Source organism: Ornithodoros turicata, chromosome 1, assembly GCF_037126465.1.
Source record: "Ornithodoros turicata isolate Travis chromosome 1, ASM3712646v1, whole genome shotgun sequence".
NCBI classification, from domain to species: domain Eukaryota; kingdom Metazoa; phylum Arthropoda; class Arachnida; order Ixodida; family Argasidae; genus Ornithodoros; species Ornithodoros turicata.
The window spans coordinates 145,451,288-145,474,266 of record NC_088201.1 but is presented as its reverse complement, the minus strand read 5'-3'; the positions used below and the strand labels follow the sequence as shown (position 1 = coordinate 145,474,266).

Below are 22,979 nucleotides of genomic sequence, written 5' to 3'. Positions count from 1 at the left end.
TGCAGCACACACTGTAAAAAATCTCACCGTAGAACATGCCCCCCATTCTAATGACAGTCTTCTCCAGTTTTTCAAACTGCCATTTCCCATAGTGCTTTATGGTATGACACAGTATTTCTAAATCTTTACTGTAGTTTACTGGTTGTAGCAGAAAAAAGACACCACTGTTTCCGATCACAGGACGCAAGCCATAAGTGCTATACCGAAACAGTACATGCTGCTCTCTAGCAGTTGTTAGTGTTTGGACATGGTATGGTGCATGCAGGGTGAATTCCATGGTTAAAATATCCAAACGTGAACAACTGTTAGATTACATGATGTAGAATGCTCTATAGTACAGTAAAACCTTCAAAGTCGGACACCTCCCTAACTCGGACAACTCCCCATGATTTCATTGCACGGGCAGGCTCCCATTGAAACTACATGGGGACGAAATTCTCTATGTCGCACACCTCCCTATCTTGGAAGTAGGATAGGGTTTCCCCTGCAAAGTCGGACAAAACCCTGGCCAAATTACCTCAATATCGGCCCATCTTTGCACCGAAAAGACCCAAAATGAGCCAGTGGCCTTGACTTTTGCCCCTTTTTTCCCCTATACTGGTCTCAGCATTTAGTTGCTTTAGTTTTTAGAGTCCAAAAACAAGTGCTGTCAGTCTACATTGTAATTCTTTATGTGAGCACATGTCTTCAGTTTGTCTAGAGCCTTCGAACGAGCACTGCACCAAAGCTATGAGAAGTAGGCTGACGCTTCAGAGACAAGTCCTTGCTGCTCGAAAGGCTCCAGAGGTAATGCCATTGAGTAGAATCTGAACGGAATTGAATATACTAAAATCAGTAATAATTATCAGTGAGTGGGTAGAGGTACCACTACCAGGCACCACCACCAGGTACCACTAAGGACCTTAAATTGAAGAAGGAAGACATTTCTCACAGCTGTGATCTCTTCCATTTTTTGTTTCCATCATATTCTGTAACTCGGACACCTCTATAAGTAGGAGACGCTTCGGCTGCACCGCGGGTGTCCAACATAGGAAGGTTTCACTGTATTTATGTTCCGTGTCATGTGACCACAAACAATATATGCTTTTGCTCATGCTGCACAGCACAGGCGAATTGAGCTGCATGTGAGGATAATAACATGAAACCCGAGGCGCGGAGGAAAAGGCATGACTTTACGGTCCCTGTGTCAGTTGTTTCATGTTGTAATTGCGTACCAGCTGGCCTGTACCTGAGAATAGGTTTGATGCATTGTACACGCAGCATAGACATGCAGTATGTGGTGTGTTGTAATGCTCCATGTGGATTGTTTCGGTACAATCTTGAACTATGCATACCAAGGGGTAGGGCATCTGCGTGACAGGTTTACCTGGAAGTAAGAATGTAAATGTTAGCTGAAGTCATTGAATAATTAACATATCAATATACTGCTGCAGATCATACCAACAATAGCACACAAGATGCTCCGATATGTTATGCAGGAATGTCTCTGTACTCACTATATTAGTACAGCAGCTACAGAAAGGCATAAAACAAGTTTTTGTATACATGATACCACTTGAATGCAACACAAGCTTCTGCTGCAGTGCTGGAACACCACAGCGGACAGATTTACCTTACTTCACCTGAGAAAAAGTATGTACTGTTGCACATATGATGCTGTTTGAATGTCTCGAAAAACATAATTTAGGACCGAAAGACATCAACTGGAAGATTTCGATTTACCATAGTCAAAACTGAGAAAAAGTATGTGCTGTTGCACACATGAAACTGCTTGAACTGCCCTTGAGCGTTCTGGAAGAACACCTTATTGGTGACCAAAATACAACAGCTGAGCCAACATTGAATTTATACCTTACTCAAAATACACAAGATGTGCTGCCGTGCATATGATACGATGATACTGCTTAAATGTACTTTGAAAGCGCTGGCACCTCAGGCATGGTTGCTCTAAGCTAGCGAGCAACAGCAAGGGTATACGAACACAAGAAGTCGAGCACAAGTGATGGAATGCACTTGATTAATCAGAAAATGGAATGTCTCAGTACCAGGTGTCACTGTTCCGTCAAAAAAAGCATATGAACTTTGAAGGGGCGTCTGGTTGGCACTGGTGAAAGCCTTCAGCTTGAAACCCAGACGGTGATAGTTGAGACGTGGAGTGCAAGCTTTTCGGTGGTGCCAGAATGCCTGCGAAATCATTTAACAAATAAGGCAATTCCAAATCTGTACTGAGAATACACCCGCTGGGGCGTAATCTCTAAAGGATGAAGCAGTAACTGACAGATAGCGTGTTTTTCTCTTCTACGCGATGCAATTTACACCGCATGACTGACTTGTCTAACATTACGCGTCTTACCTTTATCTGCTGCCTAGTCTTGCCCCTGCAATTTCCTGCTGCAGATAAGGTTGGCACAGCATCCCGGACAGCATCTTCAGCTTCTTGTGAAACAAGTTGCGCATTGCTTCCGTAACATTCGTATGAGCCAGATGAACAGATCAAATCACTGCTTTCGAAGGTGGCACACAGTCGGAGTTGTAACCGATTGTTGCAGTCAATAGATTTCTCTTTCGCCTTTCGGAAAATTGTGGTTTGAAACATTGGAACTGCATGCTGAAGTGTTCTCGCAGACGGGAGCAAAACGCTCACGCATTCTCGGCACGCAGCACAAAACTCGAATGACACCAGGAAGTCTGTACTGGCCTAGCAAATGCTTTGCAGTCGAAGGAAGCAAAACTCACGTTCCTCGTGGGTTTAGTGAAGTCCAGAAATATATTGGCTCCCTAATAGCGAACTGTTTATCACTTCCCTAATGTGAATCTGCGCAGCAGACGGCTCGGCAGAAGAAACTGGCCGGCTTGGCGGAAGAAACCAAGCCAAAAGTCATGCCAAGCCGGAACGCGGGCAGACCACGAATGTGTCGTCGACACAGGGTTTGCGGGCCACAAGACGGGATGTCAGTGGAACTAAAAATTCACTTTTTCGGAAAACCACGAGGAGTTTGGGATAACTATTTTGCATACATAATCATTGTTCCCTTATGAACACATCGTGTGAGTACCATTCCATTCTGTAACACTCGAAAATCGGCGTAGCTGAGCTTTAAATCTAACCGCGCAGTCAGCGTCAGTAAGGTTAGAGCCATCTGTTCCCGTCAGAGATAGAGACTCGGTACGAGGAGGACATATGGCTCTCCAAGACTTACGACGGTTCCCAGAAAGCATACCGGGGAGCTGGACTGAGTAAAAATCCTTTTTGGCCCTACGTATTGTCGAATTGATTGTCGAATTGACGGATTGATTTATCGCATCATCGCCTTCTGACCTTCCGTTCTATAGTTCGATACTTCCGATATATAGCAGCGTTCAATCTAAAAGCACTTATTATGCGTTATGCAACGAACTTTTGTCAAATGTAAGTACCAACAGAATAACTCCAACACTATGTTGTGTTGCGGTGGATAAATATAGGGAGGAAAATATTCACCTGCACTACCGTCGTTATACTGTACACGAATATAATAAAACACACTAGCAGACGGTCTTGGATCAGGATCTGTTCATGACAATGATTCCAAAACAACAAAGTCAATAGTACTATGTCTTTCAAATGGTTGACGTTACGTAGCTGGGACTGGATTAGACTGCGTCCCTTATTGCACCTTTTTCATACAGTGCTACCGCTACTGCTTACCTTCTACTCAGTTACTGATACAGGGATGCTGATTCATTCATATGCGATTAGTGGTGGGGTGGGGAACGTGCCAGCAATCACTTAAGTACGATGGTGTTACAACGTTCAAGTGATTCCGCTATTACGACAGGTCCTGGTGGTAGTGCTGGCGGCAGAACGGTACTAATAAAGCAGCGTACACTTCATTGTGCATCATCTGGACCAGACACAACTTATATAGAATATTCATTGAATATTTCGCTAATAGACGACTACGCATTTGGTCCTTGTAGTAAAGGAACGAGCTCGTGCAACTCGCATAAACAGAACTTGCCAATTGTAAATGTTTCTGCGTTTGCCAACCAAGGGAAGCCCGGTATTCGGTGTTCAAATTCCGCCGACCTACCGTAGAAGGTACATTTGACTTATGGGCAGAATTGCAGCTCTTGCACCCAGGGTGTCCAACCGAAACGTTTTTCGTTCCGATTGTCGTTCCGGTTCTATCATACACGGTCCGGTGCCGGTTCTGTTCCGGAGCAAAAAAATAACAGTTCATACCGGTTTTAACCGGTTCCGATTCTGGTGGGCATATTCATTTCCAGAAAAAAAATCAATGTTGCTAAATGTAAACCCGTTAATTCCGCATACATGGTATTTAATGTTAATACGCAGCTGTGAAATTAATAGCTCCTGGTTCCTATCGGTGACTGTCTGTTCGAATAGGCTTTCTCCTGTCTTGAAGCGCATGACAAATACGCACTTGTTTGTGGTGATGTCATACGTAAAGTACTTTCTTGCTGGATTGGTGCGATCGCGTCCCATCCGAATGTCTGTTGCTGCTGCCTAGCCAACAGGCACCACCGCACGACTACGACGCAAATCGAGGAACACCTTCACTCACAAACGCGCTCGACGGTTCCGTTTTCTTTTTTTCGTGTCCTGTCCACAAAAGAGGCGCCACTTCGCACCGCTTGCCCTCGCGGATACCTAAATGCATTCAACTTCGCTGCTCTCAGACAAGGGACACGGCTTCGATTCCGTTCCGGTTCGCACCAAAATAGCGTTTTTTCGGTTTTCGGTTATCGTTTTCGGTTCGCTCCGACACCCTGCTCGCACCCACAGTCGGCAGGAACTATGCAGGGGAGACCTGTGGCGCTTCTACCACCTTTTCAAATATTTTTTTTCTCATAATGTAGGCTAGTACACTGGGGGGAGTGTGTCACCTGTTCGGTTCAGCTTCATCTGTACATGACAACATGGCATGCTATGGTATTTTCGGGGGTCAATTGTGTTTCATCCGTGTCGTGATTCTTGCTGACTTATGAGAGAGGAATTTTACTGACATCCTCCACCTCATCTGCATGTGGTGTACCGCATCCTGGGGGAAGCACTGTTGAGAGTGTTTGGGCAGCCGCAATACAAGGCAGCAAGACAAGGTGTACAGAGTTTATTCTTCAGGTATAGTCACTATTTGAGTCCGCGTTTACAAGACACTGCATGTGTCACGTGATGGAACAATTTCCTTTAAAATTCCAGCAACCAAACGCTTCCCAAAAAAGTGGTTGTTGACGGACTGCGAATTCGCAGAAGAGGCTCGGCTTCATTGGATTGAAGTCTGTAATGTCGGCGTTCGAAATATCACCCCGATCACAGTACTGCTGGCATAATCTTGCGAAGAACAATCGCTTCGCATTAATGTCTGGCAGGGGAGACGCCAAGTCTAATGCTACAGACGTTCCACGAGCAACTTCATAGGCTGATCGCAGTGCGCTCTCACTCCAGTTGCTCTGCAGCAGCTTAGTTTGATGCAGCATGCAGCTGACACCTTCCTTCCACTGCTGATTTACCTGCGACTGAGAAATTATGCATTTAGCACTCAATTATGCATTTCTCAATTGACTATTCAAGTAAGGACGAAGGCAAGATGTCCCGCATGACGGGAATCCCAGTAATGCATTCTTCGATATTAATATATAGCGAATGTTCACGGAAACCGTATGTGAACGATATTTTTCGCTAAAAGTAGCATATACGGGTTCGCTAACATGAAATTTGGCGCTCATAGAGGGTTTTAGTATATCGTACGGTATCGCCTTTACACACGTAAAGGTAGCGTTGGTGGTTCTGGGCAAGCCGATAACAGAAAGAGCTCCGCGCAGAAGAATCAACGCTAACCCGTATGTACGCAAAGATGATAACATACGATATACGCTCACCAAGTTCGCGGGGTCAATGCGCATGACGTCACAGTGACGTTCTTAGGACGCTCCTGATTGCCCGCAGTCACCATGTGCGCACTTCAAGAAGGTGAACAAAGGCACACAGGATTCGATGCACAGAGTGCCCCTGGGAGGGCTAAAACAGCTCTTGTTTCTGTATTACAGGTCCCACTTTTCGTTGGAGATTATCTTGCTTTATCGACGAAAGACAAACGGAAGTTGAACGCAATATGTTTGCTGAAGTTTGAACTATTCGGCTATCGTATAAGTTCGCTCCTGGGAGCATCCAGCAAACATTTTTCCCATTGGGTTCAAATTACGGTGTTATTAGACGTTAGAACTTCTGTGGGGCCGCTCAAAAAAACACTAAACTGAACTGTCGTTGTGCTCTCTGATTCTGCTACAAAGGCAGAGCATTGGTTGTGCACCGTGTCTGAACTGTTTCTGTAGCCACCGTAAAACACAGCACAGCACACAAACACTCCCCCAGCCGTAGAATGCCGTTTGGACCCGCCAGCAGCAGCAACAGTTAATCGTGCTCTCCCACTGTCAGCGAAGCTGTGTGCGCTCTGGAAATAAACCTTGGCCAATGGGAGCGCGGCACGCCGCCACGCACATCATTTTTCACCCTCGCCCTCTTCTACTGCGCAGAAGCGCGTACTTGCGGAGCATATACTAAAGTTCTAAAACTCTCTAATATCTATAGCGATACGCAGGATATGGCACACATGTGTTCTGTGCTGAAATGACGTATCAAGATCGACGCAGCTCTTGTCGCTCGAATAACGAAGACAGCGACGTCCAAGGAATACGCTTTCAGTTTCCCGCCCGCCTTTTTTGGCGATGTTATTCATATCTCACTCGCGCGTAGCGTACGAATTCGTATCAAAGGTATTTAAAAAAAGCCTTAAAAACGGAGCTGTTTGGTCGGACATTTCGATAAAGCGACAAAACCCCAGTGCTCCGTGGTTTGTCAGTCAGTCTGCCTTGGCGTTTGCCCTGTCCTCGTATTCACTTGCTCTGGGGTATTTGCGCCTTTATCAAAAAAGAAAAAGAAGACAACAGAAAGAGAAGAAATCCCTCTGCGCCTTTGCGTCACTGTAGGTCCCTAAATAGCGCAGAGTGCCACCCGTCTACAACCGTCCGTTGAAATGCCACGTGGTTCTTATCTAGTGAAAATTCTTTGTTTTGTTCTGGTTACCGGAGGAAACGAATGGCGAATTCGGGTGGTCGTGTCCGGGGAACACAGCCTAGCGCTCGGAAATTGGTAGTCGGCGACCATGCTGAATGACGTGACCCTTGCCACCTGAACATGAGTGCGAGTAATCTAGTGGCTTTAGACGCTTGGATCACGCTGGGGGCGTCGCGGTCGCTCGTCTTCGGGTTCCGTCGTGTGCCAACACAACTGACCTTCGACCTGTGGGCCAATGAGGTCCCTAGCCGCCCTCGTGATGCGGATGTGACAACAACGGATATAGTTTGGCAATCATCTGCTTGGTCCCTTGGAGGCCGGGCGGAAAAAGTGCTAGCTGGCAAATTCCTGCGCTCGGACGGCGCCTCGTGAACAAGGGAGGTCTGGCAAAAAAGTTGCCAGGAAATGACAACCCGAATTCGCCATATAGACAAAAGAAACTATAAGAGGATGCAATAGGAACTATTTTTTCCTGTTTGGTTATACTTAGATTACTGCTCTGTAGATATAAGTAGACAACAGTAACCGTTTCCAAAAATACTCAGTTCTACCAAATGTTGAGTAAGACAGCGCCTTTACGGTCGGGACATTCGTAGGTTCGTTTAAGGTTCAGGAAATAAGGAGTTATTCGAGACATTGGAATGGGCACGGACTCTTTCGCAAAAAGATATATCCCCTGTACCCTATCTACGGAAGCGCATTAGCTGAACGAGGTTTTCTTCCATGGTACCTGAAGAAGACGAGTCGACTTGCTCATTACGAACTTGAACAATGCTATGGCTGTCCGTACTCCCACAGTGGCATAATTGATGTACGAGTCCTCCTTTCCATCGTAGAACCACGGCGCCCACATTATGCCATTGGTGAACTCGAAGTCGTCTTTGTCAATTCGAACATTTGCACGTAAAGCACGTGCTGAATGTGTACCGAACTTGAGGTACTTGTTTTCAAGTGCACGTGTGTATTCGCTGATACGAACGTAATTTTCCGGGAACTCCGCAGACATCACAGGCACATCTCTGCTTAGAAGTGGTGGCAAAGTCTCTGGCACCAGGACGTCGAGTGCCTTAATCATATTTCTCATTGCTCCGAAATGATTTCTTGTCATCCACATCGCCTTCGCAACTTCTTGTATAACCTGACTTTGAATACCTTTCACGAATATTGTGAAAGTACTCTGAAGAGTGGGAACGATCCGTTGCTCGCTGATAAGGTAAATAGTGTTCACAGGAAAGTGCTTCATCGCCAGGCTTACGCAGGTGTCTTGGGCGCTCGAAGTCTGGAAACGATACCGGAGTATGTTCGTGACGGCCAGAAGGGATACATAAGATGCACGTAGCTTTGCATCCACAATAAACAGCTCCTTCGTTATATTCGTTACGGCATTCATATTGTACACATACAGCTCGTCCTGTATTTTACTTGCACCAACGATCTCTCGCTGAATAGCTTTTTTCCAGTCCTCCCATTGGAGATGAGGAGGAAAGGAAGGCAATGACGTATAATTGAAGGGAGTGTCGTCCCAAGATTCTCTTGATTCGTATGACCTTTGCTGGAAATTCTCTTCGAATTTGATCAGGTCTTTGATGAAAGCATGAGTCATGTCAATCCCAATTGCTTCCAAGACTGAGATTATGTACGGCTTTAAGACTTCTGGGGAGAACTTTTCCGCAGTTGGTCTTATCATCTTGCTTACGGATTCACCCAAGCTGACAGCGATGTGGTATTTTGATTGACTGAGTGGTCGCAGCTCTTCACGATACGGCCTTATGTAGATATCAAAGACTGTTGGTATTGCTTTGCCGAGGCTGAGGCGAATCACTCTCTCGAGCAAGCTGGAGGCATCGTCTAGTAGCCACTCCTTTGCATGCAAGGATTGCACAGCCTTTTGAGACTCAGCAACAATGCCTTGCTTTGCCCTACGAAGAAGAAATTTTAGCTATAATTTTTTTTTGTATGGCATCCACACGAGACATGAAATGCATTTTTAGAACAGAAAAGCTCTCTGCGCACAACCCAAGAACATCTATACGAATACCCAATGTGTTGCAGGAACATCTTACGCGAACGACTGCGTTATGGATGTCAACAGATAACATGTTGAGCGCATACAGAAACACCGGATACACTTTTTTTCTTCTTCTGATTATGTACTTTTGCGTTTTTCTTTTTCTCGAAGAAGGCCTACGAAACTCAAACAACGACCACGTGAGTTCTCTTCTGCCCTAGAACGGCGTCGTAGAACGTGAAGAAAAACAATGTACAGGTCCCGACAAAAGTTTACGGAACACGCGAGCAGTGTATTTTTTCCTCGGTACGACACCCTAGCGGCAAGCGGAACTTGCGAAATCAGACCAATTCACTGCCTCGGAGGGGTGGACGGCTGCGCTCTTAGCGACACACAGCGGTAGTTTCGGTATGATTATTGTTGTATGTGCCCGCAAAGTGAGTTGGATTATACTATTGTGCTCGCCAACAACATGTGATTCAACGATTGTTGAGACAGGGAGCTCGCCGCTATCATCGTGATAACAAGGATGAATCATAGTGGCAACACTTTACGGTGTACTGCTTTTAATGGAAAGCCGTGATATGTAGACAAGAGAAAGAAAGGTATCTTGTGAACAGTTGCTTTATTATGAACGACGCGTGACGAGCTGATAAACAATTGACGCTGACATTGATAATTGATTGATTGATGACGTTGAGTCACAAGCTGTTGACGAGCACAACAGTTAAACCCAGCTCACTTCGCGGACACACACAATAGTAATCATACCGAAACTACCGCTATGTGTCGCTAAGAGCGCAGTCGTCCACCCCTCTGAGGCAGTGAACTGGTCTGATTTCGCCAGCTTCCGCTTGCCGCTAGGATGTCGTACCGAGGAGAAAATACACCGCTCGCGTGTTCCGTAAACTTTTGTCGGGACCTGTACAAGTTTCCGGCGATGCAGAATCAAAAATAACAAAGACGGTTAAGAGCTGCACTTCTTCAGGCAACCTGAAGAAGTGCAGCCCACTGCACGAAAGTCTGCACGAAGTTTTTAATGTATATAGTAAACAGTTGATGCTCTTAACAGTATTTGTTATTTTTGATTCTAGAATGGCGTCTTAATAATGGTGCCGGGGTATTAAGCGCGGACCCCATAACAAGCGACACGCGACGCGCTGCAGAATTTGTCGCTGTCGCGTCTGGTCATGGCGCGACTTCCTGGTCCATTTGAGCAGCGACATTCCGTCGCCGAGAAATGATGTTTTTGGAGAAGCATTGCTTATTTTATTCGAGCTAAGTTGTAAATTGCCATAAATATACCAAAAATAGTATTTCATTCGTCAAAACGAGGAGAACTTGTAATGAAGGTGCTATGTAATATTCGCCGTAACGCACTGGCGCTGCGGTTGAAGTTCCCAACGCCCCGCCCACTTCTTCGTCTGCTACTTTTGTTGGTTGCCCTCTCCACCCTTTCCCTTGCCCACGCGTTCAGTTCTTGTTTCACGCCGTCAAATCTAGCTGGTTTTGTCAAACAACAGGCAACGAACTCAGCGACATGCTACAAATATCTACTGGGAGTAGATGCAGAAATATTCAGCCGCGACTGAGCTTTTTTGACGCTCGTGTGGCGGCAGTGACGTCGATTTTGTCGCTTCTCGCGTGTATCTGCCGCGTGTCGCTTGTTATGGGATTCGGGCTTTACACGTAAGGTTTGTCTGCCTAGTGTTGCGACATGTTGCACGTGCCGCAGGGTAGGACTGCGGATAATTTCGACCACCTGGGGTTCCACTGACGTGCGCAGCAAATCTCTGCCACACGGTGGTGGAAGCAATGTTTAACTTCCCCACATTGCAGCCGTCCTCGGCCGGGATCGAACCCGTGGACTTGAGCTCTGCAAGCCAACACGTTACCGACTGAGCTACAGAGCAGGGCAGAACAGCGTCTTGAATTGTACCGCTCTTAAGGGTGCCCTGAACGAACGATTATGGAGGTGACAATGTAGCAGGAGCGGATGTCTATAGATGTTGATCTGACGGTAGACGCCAGCACCTTCGTTTAGCATACTGGAATCGCGTGCCGCCATTTCTGGTAAGTGGACCACCACGCCTTATGTTCAGTCATGCAACAAATGACGAGAGCAAGAAGGTCATTAGATCATCCTCTTCGATGTCGATTCGGTTTGTAAATCCTCCTGAGATCCACTGTGCAACAAATTGTACACCCGCTATCGATGCATTTACTGCACCCCGCGAAGGATACCGGTGGTGGTGGCGGCGAAAGAGCTCGCCATAGTCGGCCTCACATAGTGGGCCCCTAGGGAATGTGCGTCCTGGTCTGACTTCCAAGGAAACTGTTCCGACAGATGTATGAAAGCGTTTGAGGAAAACCCAGGTTCGGCACTGGAATTCGAACCCGGTTACCTCCCAGTCTCGACGTAACATGGCCAACACGCTAATCGCTGAGTCCGCCCTGCCTAATGGTGAAGTTAAAGTGAGCCAACAAAACGAAACTTTCTGGGCGCACGTTGAAAAATGCCTTTCATAACTAGGGAGACGTTTTCAGCGACCGTTTCTCTCGGGTAGTGGGAAGCAGATCTATTTAGATCCGTCATGAGCTTCCTCCTGAGTGTGCGAGCTTTACTTTTGTCACCGTCACAGTGTTGCGCATGCTTCTATTTCCAGTAATGGGGATTTCATTTGCAATGTGCATTATGTTTCATACTGGGTTAGAAATGGCGGGTATTTGCAACATTCATTGAGTCACTGAAATCAGCTCCTAAGGTGACGACGTGCCTGAGTGAAAATTAATTCAGTGTTTCCTTCCTCGCTATATTAAAAGTTATAACCGAGTTTTCGAATCAATGGTCCGAATATTCGTTTAATATTCGTTTACGATTTCGCGATTCTTACTAACAAAAACAGCAGCAAGTACTATCTTATTTTAATAATGATGTTTGGGGAGTTTCATCGTCAGGGGCAGAGGCCAGTTGCTGCACAGTACCACATGCTCACAGTTGTCAGATTATCAAAAGGATGCGCGAATCCGAAGAGGACAAATTTTCGAAGCGTTTTGCATGGATGAGGACTGTGTTGTCTGCTATAGCCCCGTGAGTTAACAAAATAAATATCCATCCTCCGAGTTGTACATTCAAGATGACCCTGAGAATAAGACATCCAGTCAGGTCGAGCCCAGGCAAGTAAAATACAGCAGCAAGCGATCTTTCTTGTTTTGCGTTTTAGAAATGTGCCGCATACGTTTTTGTACTGCCAAATGCGAAATCTGTGCTTGTGTGTGCCGTCAGTCTTCGTTTTGCGTGGTCGTTTTCAACATGGACTTAGATCAACCAGCCTCACTTTCTACGATCCTTCGAGGTATTGGTACAGTATTTCTGAGAAGCCAAGTACCGTTGTTCTCGAAATGAGACTGGGTTCCCACTAGGAAATCAATGGAACCGTGCTGAGTCGCTACTAGAGGTGGGCAGTAATAGTACGTTTTTAGAGCGGTAGCTGTTAGCGGGAAGTTCTCGGGAAATCGCTAGGGTTGTATCAGAAAACTCCCCGCTTCTCTCCTTCTTCTTGTCTGTTCACTGTCAGTTTCGGCGTTGCACAATCAGTTGAAATAATCTGAAGCCGTTAGACATATGATAAATATAATAAAGAAAAGCAGTTTAGACATACTCAGGGATGGGTACGTTGTCCCTGAAAGCGTCCCGATTTCTTGGTGTTTCCTCTCCCGCTTTTGCGCCTATTTTAGTAATGTGTTGGTCCCGCTAATACCGGCTCTACGCATCGCAACTCACTTCAAGGAGCACAAGGCGGTATTCGTCGTTGTGCATACATGAGAGTGTCAACATCCACACACAACACCCACCGCTGAAATTTACACGTTACACAGTCGTTATCGTGGTGTAACTCTTATAGTATTGTAGTACTAATAGATAATATTTCACAAAACATGTATTATAATACTAATAAAATATTCTTCTGAAATAGTGTATTAGAGCACATAATACACGCATGCTCAGAAATTAAGGATAATGACAGTTAAGACTGTTCCACTACAGGGGGGAGGGTGGATATGTCTATTGAAGTGATATACGGTGTTCCAGAAAAAAAAAAAAGGTAATGATGGATTTCCCGTAGTGGAAAGATATACATTCAGCCGCTCCATGGAGAAAACATATGCGTGGGCATCCCGCAAACATGTTTGTTTTATAATAGATGATGTTTCAATATGCTGTGTGTTGGCCGTCAGCGACACGCATGTTTTACAGTGTGTGGGCATACTCAGAACAGGATTATTAAGAAGCTGCTGAGGTATAGCGTTCTACTCTTGCACCAGATATGCTCGGAGGTCCAGGATCGCTCTAGGGGACGGATTACTGTGCGATGACTCTTCGGAGAGCGTCTCATGAATGCTCAATGTCCGGAGAGCGAGCTGACCATTGAAAGGGAGTGATTCCCCCCCCCCTTTCTAGGTACTCCTCCACAAAAGCTGCTCGTTGAGGATGTCCGTTGTCATCAATACATGGGAACTCAGGTCCCGTGGCACCATGGATAGTCGGACATGCTGTTGGAGACTGATGCTGCGGTATCTCCGACCGTTCACAGTTCCTTGTTCAAACATAATAGAGAGGAGTGCGTGAACCCAACATTATCCCTCCCCACGCTAGAACTCCACCTCCGCCAAACCGATGGTGCTCAAGGATGTTGGAGGCATCAGAGAGTCCCAGGAGCTCTTGAGATGAATACACGTGGTGTATCACTCTGCAGACTGTCATATCTACAAGCGGCATGGCCGAGTGGGTTGGCCGAGCGTCACGCTCGTTGGTGGTAGGCAAAGTCCTGCTGAAGACTTGGAGGTGGTGGGAGGGTTCGAATCCTACCACCGGCTGTGCTGTCTGAGGTTTCCCTGAGTTTTCCGAAGACTTTCCAGACGAATGGTGGCACAATTCCCCCTGAAATCGGCCCAGGAGGCCTAGTAACCCCCCTGTCCCCCACTCCTTCCTGCTGTCCACTCTCCATCTGCCCACATCTGTTCTCCGCTCATAGCCACAGTTGCTTCGCGGCGCTAACACGGAATTAAAACTGTCATATCTTTTGTGACAGCTCTGCTGTGAAAATGCAAGGGCGTTGCCAGATTGAACTTCGCAGTGCGTACTGTTAATTCATTGCAGTGTGTTTCACGTTCTAAGAGTTCTAAGAATATCACACACGTAACATGAAAACGCTTTGGAGCAAGTGAGGTTTATTTGAACAAGAAATTTCGTGCAAGAGGCGGTACTTCTTCAGGTTACACAACTAACTGCGACACAAGTATATATAGCCAAAGAAACAGATACAATAAAACATGTTTCCAGAACCAAGTAAACAAAATAATCAGACAGGAATACAATGCATCACTTGAGCAACCGACACAGAAGAACCCGGATTTCCGGGGGGTTTCTTATGTGACGGTTGCTCACGGTGAAATTCTGGGAATGTCATCGCTTATTTTTAGTCAGTACGTCCTCCTGGCAACATACCAACCACGACACGATGTGTGAAGATCAACAGCAACAGGAGAACAACGTAGGGGGTTCAAACCCCGTGACCTTACTTTCACATATACAGGGTGTCCACGCTAAGTGTGAAAATATTTTCTAAAAATATATCAATCACTTTTTCCGAGATGAAATCAATTGCAATATAGCGTATGCTGAAGGGCACTCCCTAGGGGGGCATTAACAGACTCCTAAGGTAATGTCTTAACTTTCAATAATTAACTTTTTAATTATAAAAGCTACGAAGTGGCTCCAATGAGAACATCTGATCTCTTCGGTCACCAGATAACAAAACCGTTTTCAGAACAAAAGTCCGTTCGATAGATCGTCCGCAAAAAAATCGTGAAGGAACGCCATTTTTCTTTATTTTATTCATTGCGCATCTCTAGAGACGCGTCTTTCTTTCGCCCCGATACGAGAGGATGAAAGAGCACACTATCGCCTCTTGCGTCCCGGAAAAAGATTAAAAGAAAACAGAAAATGCAGCCCAAGATAAGGACAGTCGCGATACAGTCACCCGATAGATTTGTGTTTTTGTTTTGTTTCCTCAAGTTAAAGCTAGTCTTCGACGCATGAGGCGGTACTATGCTCTTTCACTCTCTCACACTGGGGGTAAAGGAAAGCCGCTTCTTTGAAGATGCGCAATAAACCAAATAAAGAAAAAAATGGCGTTCCTTCACGAATTTTTTGCGGACTATCTACCGAACGGATTTTTGTTTTGAAAACGGTTTTGGTATCTGGTGACCGAAGAGATCAGATGTTCTCATTGGAGCAACTTCGTAGCTTTTATAATTAAAAAGTTATTAAGACATTGCCTTGGGAGTCTGTTAATGCCCCCCTAGGGAGTGCCCTTCAGCATATGCTATATTGCAATTGATTTCATGTCGGAAAAAGTGATTGATATATTTTTTAAAAATCTGTTCACATTTAGCGTGGACACCCTGTATATATACATATTACAAAATCAGCTTAGGACATCTTTAATATCATTGTTATATCAAATTATATTGACCTCCGAGGGTGATGAGATTGGCCATTTCGAGTGCCGTTTTCGAAGCCATTTTGTCAAACGCGACCTCTCAGCGTGCAGAAGGGAAAAATGGTACTAGCTTTCACGAATACATTTTGTAAAACCAGCTTAGGACATTTGATAACATTTTACTGTTTATTTTGTTTGTGGAAGCAGTTTTCACAAATTCGACCTCTCCACGTACAGGGAAAACAGGTACGTCCTGGCACTACGATTAGCGGGGCTTCGCACGTTTTAAATGGCTCTATCTGCTGCTGAACGTTATGGCACTATTAGAATCACAGTACAAGCCGTTCATGGTATATTTTTGGCTCAATAATACAAGTCATTTAAGTCGTTGTAAAGGGCCCTGCTGCCGCCTTTTCCAAATTTTGTGGTAGGCTCAGATACAATCACAGGAGAGGGGTATAACAAGCCGGCGCGTCCTTGTATGTGTGCAATATGTCTTTGCCACCATGATAAAAGGGGTTTTTGCCTGTTTTAAAGGCATCTGCTGCAGCGTTTTACGGAGTGTGCGGTCGCGTCCGTTATAATTCCAGTAGAAGGGCAATAGTATAAGCCGCTGCGAATACGCATGTCTTTGGAACTATGGAACAAGAGGTACCGACCGTTTTAAAGGGCTCTGCTGTAGCATTTTCCGGATTTTGCCGTAGCCTCTGTTACAATCCCAGTAGAAGGGCACAGCACAAGCCATTGATGACATGTCTTAGGCAGCATGATGCAAGGGGTCTCGCCCGTTTTGAAGGGCTATGCTGCTTCCTTTTCCGATATTTGCGGTCGCCTGTGTTATCTATGATCCCGGTAGAATGGCGTAGTATAAGTGTTGTTAATAAGTCTTTGGCACCATGACACAAGGGGTTTTGCTCGTTTAAGAGGATTGTGTTGTCTCGTTTGCCAAATTTGATGATCGCATGTGTTATAACCCCAGCAGAATAGCATTGCACAAGTCGCTGATAGCACGTCTGTCGCTTCATGATACAGGGAGTGTCGTCCGTTTTAAGAGGCCTTGCTGCCGCTGTATCTGAATTTTGCGGTCGCCTCTTGCGCAACCCCAGTAGAAAGGCATAGCGTACGCCGTCATGAATATGCCTTTGGTACCATGATACAAGGAGTTTCGCACGTTGTAAATGACTCTGCTGCTGCCTTTTGCAAATTTTGTGGTCCCTTCTGTTGCAATCCCAGTGGGAAGGGCAACAGCATAAGCCGTCACGAATATGCCTTTAGCGCCATGATACGAGGGATGTGGCAGTTTTAAAAGGGCTCGCCTTTCCCAAATTTTGCGGTCAACGACGGTTAAAATACTGCTACAAGGGCCTAGTATAAGCCGTTGATAATAGCTTGGCTATGCAGAATGCACCAGTGACTCTTTGTGATGTACTCCTTGGATGCCCCTGCCGTCATCGGGGTTGCAGAAAGGTTTTGGTTTACTTTTGGCAAGAGATGCAATGTTTCAGAAGGATCCTGTGGGTCATTTCTTTCTTGCAGACGTGTAAGTGAAGCATGAATTTCTCTATGCGAGCTGGATTTGGAGAAAAAATTGTTGATTACCATGAACGGTGAAATTCAAAAAGCTCGTAAAGGATGTGTATTTTCATCTATGATGTCTTTTCCTCAGACTTTATCAACAGAACCCGTAGGTGTCCGCTGCCGCGTAAATGTTCAGACTGACGGAGATTTGCCGTGCGAGTGCTTTTGCGCCTCGTATCTGCCATATCGTCATGGCTTTCTCATGCTGAATTCAAACGGCGGGTATCAGCTTTTACTCCGTTATGCAACCAGTATAAGCAGCGTAGAGCAACGAGATTTCTTATTTGTCATTGTTGTTCAGACTGGCACCGAACTATCGTCAATGTGCATAGAAGCCAAGATGCGGGACCCGGCGTGATAAGAAGTCTGCGTGATTTCGAGTGGAGCGAACCATAGGGTGGTATAGGTTGATGGATACACATCTATGGGTATATGCATTGGTGGCAAAGCTGTACTAGGCAGTTTCAGAGTGTATGCGTCCCTGGGCAGAGGGTAATGAAACCCCTGAAAACGACCGAAATTATAGCAAAGTACCTTAACGTAAAAAATATAGAAAAAACAGCCGAGTCATATACTTATTAGGCATTCGCACGTACAATTCATCAATCAAAAACTTCACTTGACACACCAACAGAAACAAATGAGCTGCCTTTCTAAATCAGACACTGAAAATTTTAAAAGCGTTTCAAGTTCTTCGTACATGTTCATGTACAAAGTTCAGGAGCAGTGAAATTGTCGGTCTACACACTGTATTGTTCATGTGCTTACCTTTTCAAAGTGAAAAAGAAAGAAAAATCGAAGAGAGAAATAATGAAACATTTTCACACAATGACCCTCGTACATCCCCCCCCCTTTTTTTTAATCCGGGCCTCTGCTCCGTACAGTTTTTTGCGGATGATATCCGGAGAGGCTGTTGCTATTCTGCAAGCCCATAAACTTAGTGTAATAATTATGATGGCATCTCTGCATTTATCTTCACTATTACTTTTTAATTATCATGTTACTTACAGCGTAGTTTCCCAAAATGCACGTGCATACCAAGTTGCTGTAACAACTTCTTGAGGATCATCTGCCACAAGTACTGCTCGAATGTGTATTTACTCCCTGACATCGGCAGGGGCAGCACTAAATCGAGAAAGGGTAAAAACAATGCCGGAAAAACTAGTTTTATTCCGAATTCCTCATTATGGGGGAGGGGGGGGCAACTTTACTCTATTTCGTGGCCAAGACCCTCGTGCCACAGAATATCTGACTGCAAGCAATGCACATGCGGCCTGCGTGTGTGACGCTCCTGATAACCCTGAACTAAGCATTGCTTCATGTTCGTCGAGAACTAAATAATGGACTGCGTAGCAGTTGTTCAGTGTTATCTCCAAATCTACTCAAGAAAACTATTTTTGACGATGGGTGTCTAATCGCCGCTGGCGATATTCTACCCTGTTCAAGTCTCTACTACCATATATTCAATCTGATGCCAGACTTCATACCATGGATTCATACAAATGGTTATTGGAAATCCACGACAAACATTGGAGATGAAAGGTATAGGCTGCGATTGAAGGACGGGGTCACACTATCAAACCGCGTTTTTGTTGTTTCGCTTCAAGCTTATCTAAGCTCGCTGATTGCAATTTAGGAGCACCTGACGTTTTCCACGCACAACTATATTGCTGAATACAACAGACATCTCTCGATGTCTGTACGTCGTTCATAGCCACAGTTACTCCGCGGCGCAAACACGCAATAAAAAAAACTGAATACAACAAACCCCGTTCGATGCATATGACGGTATCATCATATAATTACGTGGTATTTATATCGTCTGCGCACCTTTTCCTTGCTGCACCCTTAGAACTCGCATTTAGTCAATCTGTCGTCCAGAAGGCAATCACAGGCGCCAAGCTGTCAATTTCATCCGGCAGTCTCCTGTATCTGTAAGGTCTCATGCTCGTTCCCACAGTTATAGATCTCGTCTTACTCTTTAACTTATGCGAAAGTTCCCGCGCGTGGTATCGGTGTTATCAGGTCGCGGCTCGAGAAGGTTACTGCTCGCCTCAGATATGTCTCTCTCCCTGCCCAAATCGCCCTCACGTAACTCATGCCCCACCATGTAAACTTAGCTTCCTTGCGTTGTCCTCTGCTATCAGGTCAAGCCGGGTTTCAGAGGAGGTGTTTCTGAATGCTGCTGTTGGTCGCCGCTCTGGAAATGGGAGTCACACACCCGTGACGTACCTGATAGCTTAAGCTACACGCAGATTATCATCTTGTGGAGGTTAAAAAAAGTGTCGCTCGTCGTCCTGGCCTGTGTATGCGGCATTGCAACAGGGCACAACTCAATGTGACATGTCTTTGATATTGTTTTTTGTTTACGTACTGCTCATACGCATATGTGTTATCGTCATGTAGTTAGCCACAAAAAGCCGAGCACGAGTCATCGAATCGCACCACAGCGTGGTAGCAGACGACCGGCCAGATCGGCGGCCGGATGCGACTGCAGCGCCCACGAGGAGGAGCTTCAGTGGGGGTTCCGCGAAACAGGTCAAGTTCTCCAAGTGATCTATATCTATGAACGTATGTTGGAGACGTTCACAAAAGATGTATAAAACAGTTCTGACGAGGTACTTTGTTATCTCCCTGCCACCTAGTATGCCGATTTGTGACAAAGACACAGGGGGAAATGGAACAATGCAACTGTGCAATGACATATGAACCCATTATCCGACAACATGTTATCAATGTTTACTATGTCTGAGTCATACAGGGGCAACAATAACAACTTTATTTCAAGATAATGAATCATAATTTCATCGCCAGGGCGACAGTCTACGCTACTGCTGCTGGTGATGTGGCCAATGCCCACAGGGAAGACCGAAATATGTTACTGTCTCAACAAGTAATACAGTCTTCACAACAGAAAGAATGCGGTTGACAGCATCTAAATTTTGATGAGACAAGTCTTTCCTGCGAAGGCTGCACTACTTCAGGTCTCGTCAGACCCGAAGCCTTCTGCACGAAAGTATCGTCACAATCAAATTTGGATGCTCACAGTCATCTGCTTTGTTGTAAATCTCTACGGCTGCCAGATAGTTGCACATTGGTCTTCTAGGTACTACGAAGTAATACAGTAATATGGGTAATACATATTTTGGCGTATTATAATACTAATACAAATACTTCTCGAAAATGTATATTAAAATACGCAATAGTATTATAATACTATGCATTATGCCCCCCAGGGCACCCCAGCCCTGGTGTGCACCCCAGCTGCCCCAGCAGATGTAGCTACACACCTGGCACGACGAATACTGCTGATCTGTTGAACACTGTGTTCCGCAGCAGTAGTGGCAGCGGTTGGGAAAAAGAACATGCCACTATTTGGTATAAAGAATTGGGTACGTGGTGTCGGACAAGGCCGCATCTTTTTAACGTGAATACGTCGTGCGAACGGAGAGAGTTCAAATAAAGGCAGTAGTTTTGAATCAATTGTGTATAATTTGAATATAAAAATATTGGCTCCTTCTACCGAATTTCGAACAAGCAAGGAACCTCAGGCGCTCCGACACGATTGAAATAACATGTTCGATAAACTTTGATCAATGATGAAAAAGTCACCAGGTTCGCCTTCGTGGGCAAAGCCGTTGGCGAAGGAAAGGGGGCGAAATTATTGGGGTCGTTTTGTGGTGTAGATGATTTCGCAGATTTTCGTATAGTCAACGGTGTGTCTCAGAATACCCCAACTTTTGCTTCGAAACCTATACACTTTGTTAGTAACTAACTTGGCCACGTCGTGGTGCCAAATTCCTTTCTCTTGCGTGCACGCAAGTACGACGTCAATTTTTGGACGGTCGAGCCACAAAATTAGCGTACTTTGGACGTGCGCTTGGAGCTCGAGAGAGCCACCAGGACTACCCGACCACATCGTCTTATATTTTTCAGGAAAATCCTGTGCAACATCTGGAATTAAAAAATCCGAGTTTGCTCAGGCTTTTCTGACCGATATTTTCAAATACAGGCGGTAATAACGACATGTCGTCATGATGAACAGGGCAGAGGCACCGACTTACGTATCGACAGCGAAGTCGTAGCAGCTCCTGTAGAACGTCACGAGGTTCCAAAATGGATCCCGTTCTAAAACACCGATATTGCGATCGTACAGAAGAGTGTGGGCGTCTTCGGTGACGCTAGCAAAGACGTCGTCTACGTAGGAGGTCTCCTGAGACGTTCCAGCAAGCCAACCCCCACAGGCGTACTTGTAAAAGTTCTTGCATGGATGAAAGCTTGCGTTGAGCATCGATTCATACTGGGCAGTAGCTCGCTTGCATGCGTTGCTTGTGCAGTGCTTGACCTTGGCGACTGCGCTCGGCTTCCCGAGGTTCAAATACACAATGAGGCCGATAATGGCCGTACCAAGAAGAACTGCCAGAGCGAACGAAACTGCTACTTTCTGTCGTCGGTGTGTGCTTATATCCTCTCGTCGGTGTATGCCTGGTCCCCCTCTTCTCAAGGATTGCGTTTCAGGGACTTCTATTGTCTGTACTGTCTCTGCTGGAAAGGTGACGTACGTTTGTGTAAGTTAAGGAACCGCAAGCCATTACGAGGACAAAAAAGAGCATCTCGCCACTACATAATGAGTCAGTTATTCATCGAGCAATGAACCAGTCACCGCGATGAATAGCGTTAAATGATGCAGCGTAAAATAAAACCCTCCCACCGATTAAGGATTCTGAATTTGTACGAGCAACAAAAGAACACAAATTAATAAGCAAATCGGTCTACAAAGAAAATCTTGCATCAGTTGTCTAGCACACCAGACACTAACAAAACGAAACGACAAGCGATATGTATTGGATTCCAATTCTGATTTGGATATACAGTCAACCTTCGATTTATGAACACCCTCGGTTCCCCGAAAAATTGTTCATAACTCGAGGGATTCATAAATCGAAAATTCCGTTAAGTGAGTACTATCGAGCAAATGGAACAGTATTTCCGAGTTGAGAATGTGTTTATAATGCAATATACTGTGTAATTTTGCTTTCGACCATGCCTTCTGCTGTGTCAATCTTGGAAAGAAGAGATGTCACCTCGTTCGCAGTCGACTGGTCTCGGATTTCCTCCGGGATTTGTAACCTCCGTTTATTAATCTCCGGGTGACAGCGACCACCTTATTCACAAACTGAGGACAGGAACACTTGGTCGCCCCTTGTGCGACGCCGGAAGACCCGTTTGTCAAGATTTTGAGGGTTAAGAACCGAGGATGCAATACCCGGAAAACGTTTTCTCAGTTCAGGTGTCACTCATAAGACCACGGAATAATCCCTTTGCAGGTTTCTGTTGACCTCGGAACGATCCGTTCATAAATTGGGGTCAAAAACGCTGGGCAACTCCTAGTTGGTTTCCAGAAATTCCATTCATTATTCGAACACCGAGGTTCATAAAACGAGGGAAAAATGCATGTAAAAAGTTTGGTTCCTCGTGCTCGTGTTCATAAAACGAGGGGATTCATAAATAAATCGGTATAATAAATAATAAATGTATTATATATAATAAATAAATAAAACGAGGGTTGACTGTATCCATATTTATTTGGATACAGAATTAATGTTTGGGAGTTTGCACAATTCCTGCCTGGAACGCGTGCAGGTACATTATTTCACCATGACTGGGTGCGCTGTTGGTTTCCAGTTGAGCACAGCCTAGCCCTTGCACGCATAACACGCACGGGTCTGCTAGGGCTCTCAAATGTTGACGTACACCGCGAACACGTCGCTAGATGCCACTGTCCCTTCGACTACACGTCGACCTCTCA

The 22,979-nt window shown here is 45.4% G+C and overlaps 1 protein-coding gene and 1 long non-coding RNA gene across 3 annotated transcripts; both read right to left on the bottom strand.

Annotated features, from left to right (window-relative positions):
- Positions 1-965: 965 nt before the first annotated feature.
- Positions 966-2,880, bottom strand: LOC135370527 (uncharacterized). Its single transcript, XR_010415366.1, has 3 exons — positions 2,354-2,880; positions 2,046-2,184; positions 966-1,366 (listed from the first exon to the last, which is right to left on the bottom strand). It is a non-coding gene; the product is annotated as an uncharacterized LOC135370527 (long non-coding RNA).
- A 2,218-nt stretch (positions 2,881-5,098) lies between these two features.
- LOC135370519 (uncharacterized) lies at positions 5,099-21,716 on the bottom strand. 2 transcript variants are annotated; one of them, XM_064604290.1, is made up of 3 exons: positions 21,235-21,716; positions 7,809-8,997; positions 5,099-5,520 (listed from the first exon to the last, which is right to left on the bottom strand). In XM_064604290.1, exons 1-3 carry the CDS (start codon positions 21,459-21,461, stop codon positions 5,170-5,172), a joined length of 1,767 nt encoding a protein of 588 aa, XP_064460360.1. In that variant the 5' UTR covers positions 21,462-21,716; the 3' UTR covers positions 5,099-5,169. The 2 variants fall into 2 exon arrangements, with proteins under 2 accessions (XP_064460360.1, XP_064460368.1); XM_064604298.1 differs by having other exon boundaries at positions 5,099-5,514.
- Positions 21,717-22,979: the final 1,263 nt, after the last annotated feature.